The sequence below is a fragment of the Notothenia rossii genome, assembly GCF_949606895.1.
Source record: "Notothenia rossii genome assembly, chromosome: 8".
NCBI lineage: Eukaryota > Metazoa > Chordata > Actinopteri > Perciformes > Nototheniidae > Notothenia > Notothenia rossii.
In genome coordinates this window covers 29,972,406-29,979,850 of record NC_136906.1, presented here as the reverse complement: position 1 = coordinate 29,979,850, position 7,445 = coordinate 29,972,406, and the positions used below count along the sequence as shown (strand labels likewise).

At 40.9% G+C, this 7,445-nt stretch overlaps 1 protein-coding gene across 3 annotated transcripts; it reads right to left on the bottom strand.

The window, feature by feature from the left end:
- Nucleotides 1-4,103: 4,103 nt before the first annotated feature.
- On the bottom strand, nt 4,104-7,117 carry LOC307016460 (E3 SUMO-protein ligase KIAA1586-like). 3 transcript variants are annotated; one of them, XM_079645575.1, is made up of 9 exons: nt 7,021-7,117; nt 6,251-6,940; nt 5,982-6,151; nt 5,632-5,870; nt 5,290-5,547; nt 5,007-5,208; nt 4,701-4,931; nt 4,432-4,584; nt 4,104-4,364 (listed from the first exon to the last, which is right to left on the bottom strand). In XM_079645575.1, exons 3-7 carry the CDS (start codon nt 5,986-5,988, stop codon nt 4,891-4,893), a joined length of 747 nt encoding a protein of 248 aa, XP_079501701.1. In that variant the 5' UTR covers nt 5,989-6,151; nt 6,251-6,940; nt 7,021-7,117; the 3' UTR covers nt 4,104-4,364; nt 4,432-4,584; nt 4,701-4,890. The 3 variants fall into 3 exon arrangements, with proteins under 3 accessions (XP_079501701.1, XP_079501703.1, XP_079501702.1); XM_079645577.1 differs by having other exon boundaries at nt 6,251-6,426; nt 6,504-7,066; XM_079645576.1 differs by having other exon boundaries at nt 6,251-6,679; nt 6,770-7,066.
- Between the last annotated feature and the right edge of the window lie 328 nt (nt 7,118-7,445).

The window sequence follows — 7,445 nt, the reverse complement described above, 5'->3', positions numbered from 1 at the left end:
TTCTTAAAATCTTCCAAGAGAAGCAACTGACAAAGAGACTCAAAATGATCCTTCACTTCATTAGCCGCACACCATTTATCAAAGAGAATGCCCTCCTCTCGCGCAAACTCAACAAATGTCTGCGTAGCAGACTTTTTATAGTGTCTGAACTTTTGTCTGTAGGCCTCCGGCACAAGCTCATAAGCACGCAAGATCGACTCTTTAAGCACTTCGTACTGCAAGCTTTCTTCGAAAGAAAGTGAAGATACCACTTCCTGAGCCTTGCCTACTAATTTGCACGGAAGTAGGATTGGCCACGTGTCTTTAGGCCAGACTAGTGCGGTAGCAATTCTATCAAAAGCACAAAAATATGAGTCAACCTCTGACTCTCTAAAGGTTGGCACCAAAGCAATATTTTTACTAACATCAAAACTTTTTGTATGAGAGACTGTATGCGAAGGTATTGACCTCTCAAATGTCTGCTCTGAAGAGATTCTCAGGATATCAACTTCAAGCCGCTTTAACATGATTTCTATCTCAGCTTCTATCTCTAACTCGCGAATCTGCAGTTTGTAATCATAGTCCACTCTACGCACCATTTCCTTCTCCTGGACCTGAAGACGGGCAAGACGAACCTTCAGTTTGGCATTACTACTTGCACCAAAGCTACCTGGAGAGAAAGCCTCAAACATAGGAAGCGTTGCAGGAGGAGCCTCAGGATTAACCTTGTCAATTCTAGGTGTAGCTAATACAGCCTGACTCTTCTGTTCTATAAAGAAAACACCAACAACACGTTCCCTATCATTATCATCAATAGACACATCAGCCCTAGGCTGAGTTGACATGCCTGGGATTACAAGAATCTTTAACTCCCCTAGTATTTGCAGGATTTCATCTCTTAGCTCTTTTTTTACTTTATACTTGTCTACTGAAATGTTATAGTGAGCTGCTATACATAACATGTCATCTTTGCGACAGGAATACAACTTATCAACACTTGGACTTTCAATAAAATCCTGTAAGTCAAAACCCATTTTTTCAGCCAATGTAAAACACCCACAATGACTTCTCAATTATTGGTTGTTTTTAGCTCAGGAAAATAGAGATCCCGGGCAAGTCCCCATTTGTATTACGTCCCCACTAAGGTCTCGGGCACTGGTTCCCAACCTGGGGGGCACACCCCCCTTGGGGGGGTGCCAAAGATCGCAGGGGGGGCGCCAGGCCTCAGATGATTTGAGGCCAAATATCATATTTAGACTTTTTTTTTTATAAGAAAAGTAACCGCAATACATGATTGTCACTAAAAGGCTTGTCTCTACATTACAATAACATATACAAAATAATTGATTAATTAAATTTGAATAACAATTCAAGTTAGTAGCTATTAAAGGCATAAAAAGACAGCAATGTATAATTCTTTCTTTAATAGAAATGTTTCTTCTGCCCGTAAAATGTCCAAACCAGGCTTGTCTGGATAAGCACATTTTTAAAACATAGTCATTGTCCATGCCGGTTTCAGTTGGATTATTTGTCACAGTTGCTCCGATCAGATCGGTCTCCTCCATTTTGTAGATTATTTACAACTTTTGAATCCACATAAACACATCGGCAAAATCCGGCTTACTTTGAGCATGTGTTTTAAACAGTTTAATCCCTTTGTAAATTGTTTCCACTTGCGTTGTCCTTTAATTTCTTCAAACAGCGGGAATCCGAATGAATCCTGAGTCCAATAACCATCAAAGTCACTCCAATAGTGCTCCTTACGCTTTCATCCTCCTTTAACAAAATACTTCACATTCATCCAGTTTTTGACTAGTTGCAGCATTTTTGAGACTTTGAAACTTTAATTACCCCCCCCTTGTGTGTGGGGGGGGCGCAACTTCCAACAGGAGTCATTTGGGGGGGCTCTTGGGAACAAAGGTTGTTAACCACTGGTCTAGGGGACCTGGAGACAACACACAACAACCAATAATTATGAGAGAGTCAGCGTAAAGTTTGACAAAAGGTTTATTCCTTGAACAACCTAACTGAACAGAAATACTCTTTGTGTGAGGAGGAGGAGTCAAAGAAGATTGTGCCAAACAAAAGAAATAAGCATAACAAAACCAGGCTACATCTCGTGCTGTGTACCTGGACTCACATTCAGGTCCGGACTTATAAGTCCGGACTTGTGTCAAGTTGTGTGAGTAACTAAAGTGAACTTATTGTGAGCTAATTATCAATTGAAAATAAACTCATAATCAACTCAAATTCAAACTTGTCAGGTTTATTGTGCTCCCTTCCAACTTGTCTCTACACCATGTCTTTTCTACAACTCTACATGTGTTACTAACTACACAACACAACTACATACATAGTGATGTACATACAAGACTCAATATGCAAGAGTACAAGTCTATGTGTTCTTGTTCAAGAACAACAGCATATTGACATTGTCTGGGTGAAGTGTTGCTCTTTCGGCAGACACTACATCACCAGCAGTGCTAAAGACACGCTCGCTTGGTACACTCGTACCAGGAACAATCAGGTACTTCCTTGCCAATGTAATGAGCAATGGTAGCTCATCAGATTTCCCCCCCCCCAGAAAGCAATAATATCATCTGTTGATTTCAGCTTTGGCATGCATTTGAACTTCAGGATCTCATGTAGAATACGTAGTATTAACACGTAGAACACAGAACGTAGGATTAACCAATTGAACCAAAGCATAGTTCTACTTTCTCAGGGTCACTGTGTAAATAATAAAGGAAATAAGCAATCTTTAATATATTATTACTTGTTTATTAGTTATCTTGGCAGGTGATCATGCAAAAATAAATAAGACTATCACAGATTTCATAATACCCACCGTTGCAAACTTGCCATGATTTAACAAAAAATGTAGTATGTAAGAATCAGTTGATAATACTAATATATAATATATATTAACGCTGTCAAAATTATCGCGTTAACAGCGGTAAATACTTTTTTGAATTAATTGCATTAAAATATTTAACACATGCGCAGAATGGCCAGCCCCATACATCCCACCAGTGGCAGCGCTGGGGTATGGCTGGGGTAGGCTACAGCCATACCGAGAAATGGCTTAGCCCCACCATGAGAAATGATGTTAAAGTAAGCAAAATAAAGTCCGCCAACTCGCGCCGAGAATTGCACAGACAGCAGCTAGTAAGACTGATTTCAGTAGCCACTTGTCTGGAAATACCGAAGACCAGAAACGGTTTTGAAAACTTTTGTCACGTAGTGATCGTCTTCTCAATAGAACATCTTTGATAATGTCTTCTGGCCAATCAGAATCAAGATAGCGGCGTGGTGTTGTTGCAGGAAGTCCCGACGGAGAATACTTTTGCTGTAGTACATCTCTATATACATCGATACAACATTACGTGTTGATTTCTATCAACACGTAATGAAATAAGACTCCACGGTTTGATAGGTGTGTGGTTCTTTCATTTTGACACACAGAACAATGTTATAAACATACATACATACTAGGGATGCCAGAAACTGACCATGATCAAATTTGAAAATCTGACAACCCTGGCGAATATTAATCGATTAGTCGCCTGCGCTGCTGGCTTCCTCCAAGTTTACAGTAAAACAAACTGGTGGTGTGGCCAATGGCCATTTACAATTATTAATAATACTATTATTAGCATTAGTCTGCGTTATTGGTTGAAACTAAGCCATGAAAAAAAAGAAAAACATAAATAATAAAAAAATATATAAATAAAATCGAATTTTTTTAAATAATCTTAGATTATGGAGACTAACGAATATTCGAAAAATCGCTGGCATCCCTAATAGTATGTTAAATTGATATATCCGCCTTTTTTCATTTATCTTTCCATTCCCACAACAATATACATAAAGAAATGGCATATTTTGGACATAGTTCGAATGGTGATTAATCATGATTAATTAATTTTTAAGCTGTGATTAATCTGATTAAAAATTGTAATCGTTTGACAGCCCTAATATATATATATATATATATATATATATATATATATATATATATATATAATCAGTGTTTCCCACAGATCTGAAATATACTTGGGGGGGAAGGTGCCAGGGGGGGGGGGCTGCGAGCGGAGCACGGTGCGAGCGGACCCTGGGGCGGGCTTTGTGACGTGCAACACATGTGACAAACAACAAGTTTTAACAACATGTTTATTCATTAACTTTACATTACTGTATGGCAATATTCATTTTGTACAAAGATGGCACTGTTTGTCAGAGCACTTAATCCGTCTGGGTTTGTTGAAGAACAGCTCCAACGCCTGTGTGTATGGGAATGCCTCTGGTGCTGGTCCACTGACTGCTATCCGCATACATGCAGCCAGGTGCTCCCCTTTCAGTCGGTTTCTCATGTCAGTTTTCACCTGTAAAACAGACCGTTTGTTTTAAATGAACTATACAGAATGACATGCAACAGGGAATGACACTTACCCTGTTCATCGTAGAAAAATCCCTCTCGCAGTTTACACTGGAGACAGGGATGACCAACCCCGCTGAAGAGAGAAGGCTGAGGTTTGGGTATATTTCTGCCCATTCGTCCTTCTCACTGGCCAGGAGCTGCATGATCTCAGCTTGCGTCTTGTCCTTCAGAGATTAGCCAAGGCAGGGCAAATGAGTATACAGTATAATTGAAACATTTACAGATGTCAAAACAAGCAATTCTAACCGTCAAGTTCATATTAATTTAGGTATTTACCAACCTTAAATGTTCCTTCAAGAACATGCTGCTTATAGGAGGTCCACTCTTGGATAACTGTGGCATCCTGCCCTGGGATGAATTTGTTGGCAAGGGTCTGCAACATTGAAATGTTGGTTACATCATTTGAGGTAACTGCCTTTGGACCCAGGACACTGAAGGCCCCCAGCACTTCAATATGCTGGAACCTGCTCTCAATGTTGCTCTCCAGGCTGCAGATGTAAGGTTTGAGGACCTGGAATGATATTATAAATGTTCAGTTCAAGGAAAATAAATATTGGAATGTAAAAGTAAGAAGGGATGTATTTACATCTCTGACAAATCTGGCCCACATATCTTCCCGGGGGCGCTCCAGAATTCCGTGTCCCCTCCTGATCCTCTCCGGCAATGCTAAACGCCCCAAGTCCGCCTGGGTTGTCCAAGTCTTGGTGTAGGCGAGCAAGGAACGTTCCGGGGAGTGGGGTCTCGCCTGCCTCCAGAATTCTCCTCAGAGTAACAAGTGTGACTGGCACCTAAATGTGGAAAAAGACAACAATATAATAGGATGGATAATGCAAATAACTAGGAGCATCAAATGCATCTTTGTAATCTACCTGCTCCTTTATGTGGAGAAAGTTCACATCAGCTCTCTGAAACACCTTGGACAGCATTGCAATGTGGGGCAGCACATCTGCCTGAAGGTAGAGGGCAGCCACAAAGCGGTATGTGGCACAGAAGGTGTATAGACCTTTGGCCACTGGGCACTTCCTTGTGCTCGCTTCTTCCGCCAGAGCAGCCAGCACAGCTGGAAGGTTCCTCTGGAGGTTTTGAACGGCTAGGTCCTGCGATAGCCACCTTGTATCTTTCACCTCCTAACAAGTAGAAACACTGGTAAGTAAAATATATGTAAATAATATGACACCACAATAGTATTATGAAAATAGGTGAAAACACACCTTGACTTTCAAGTCGTTCAGACCAAGAGTGGTAGCGGCAGCACTCAGTGTGGCTGACCTATTTGCACTATTTCGGAAGAATAGGTGCAGTTCCTGCAGGTGGTTCCTGAAGTTTGCCATATACCTGACAGCATTTGAGGCATCTTTGCATGCCAGTGCTAGTCTGTGAGCAGCACACGCTACAGAAACCAGCTTTGGAAAACTGTCTGTGAGCTGCTTTGCCACTCCATTCAGACGGCCTAAGTTTAAGAATTAAATGCAGTGTTGAGGGCGTCATTTTGTTTCCTTTTAATAACAGCTGACAATACACATTTCACACAATCCATTACATTTAACAATAAACTCCATACCCGTCATCACTGCTGCACCGTCTGTCCCGAGTCCGTAGAGCCTGTCTACCGGGAGATCCTTCTTCTGTAGTACACTCTTGATGGCAGCAACAACGCTGTCAGCTTTCCCATCTTCCAGAGTTACCAGGTCAAGGAAGTGGTTGAAAACATAACCCTCTTTATCCAGGTGTCTAAAATAAAAATGTATAGGTTTTCACACATATTAATAAATATTAAGTTTAACTAGGCCTTTATTTAAATGCACATCATTCCTTTAAAAAATACCCCACCTAACATGTCAATCCAGCTGGCGGTTTACAGATACATCTGTGGTTTCATCAACCTCTAGGCTGATTGCTTGAGATGACCTTATCTCTTCCAAAATAGGCGACTCTACTATCTCTGCAAGGATCTCCAGCATTTCATCCACTATTCTGTGTGATTGATAATTGTTTCTTTGATCCACCTGAGAAAAAGAGATCATTTAACATTTAGCTGGTTAAAGTTCTTAGTTTCACAAGCATCATTTTGTACTAGGTTTACCTTCAGCTTTTCAAAGTAATCACAACCCAAAAGCTGAGCTAAACTTAAGAGCTTAGGGTAGTTGGTGTGGTGAGCAATCTCGTTCTTTACTAGCCAGTAAAGGCATTTGAATCCACCTATGACGGCCTCATGCTCCATAATAACTGTGGGCTCAAAAGCCTGCATCACTGAGTAGCCTAGACCAAGGGCAAAGACATAATTCATTATATGAGCCAAACATGGTTGATAGGTTGCAGAAATTAGCTTTACATAAAAAAATGATATACCTGATGCAAGTGAGACCTGATGCTTAACACTATATTGATGATGCTCTGAGGAGATGTGGCGCTCGATATAATCCTTGCGGAAAACAAGAATCCCAACTTCTATGAAAGCCCGTTTTAAGGGGCCTTTCTTTATTGGAGGCTTGTGTTGCCTGCAGATTCGGCAAAACATTCCTTTTTAAAAAGAAAAACGTGTTAATTCTTACAAAAAATAAGTTTTATTACAAATATGAACTTGCAAATGCCATTCATACCATGCTGGGTGAGGTAGAGCCAATTCTTGAACTGTGGCATTTTAAGCCAATCAGGGTTCCATCCTGAGTGGTGATGCTTGGAATCTGAAAATAATGTATTGTTATTACTGCATTTAAATGGTAGAGTTCTCCTTGCTATTATACTATATCTGTGTATGTGTCTGTGATGCTTGGAACTGTGCTGCTTGTTCACCTGCACATGCTTGTACCACACTGGGACCTGCTGCTGCTTGTATCACACTGGGACCTGCACCTGCTTCTACACTGAGACCTGCTGCTGCTTCTACCACACTGGGACCTGCTGCCTCTACCTCAGTACTCTGACTAGTTGTGCCAGCATCTTCACTGACCACCGGCTAGAATTGAAAACAAGCTTGAATCTAGTTTGGTCTCTGCATTGCAACTCACTGTTGACTGCAATTGTA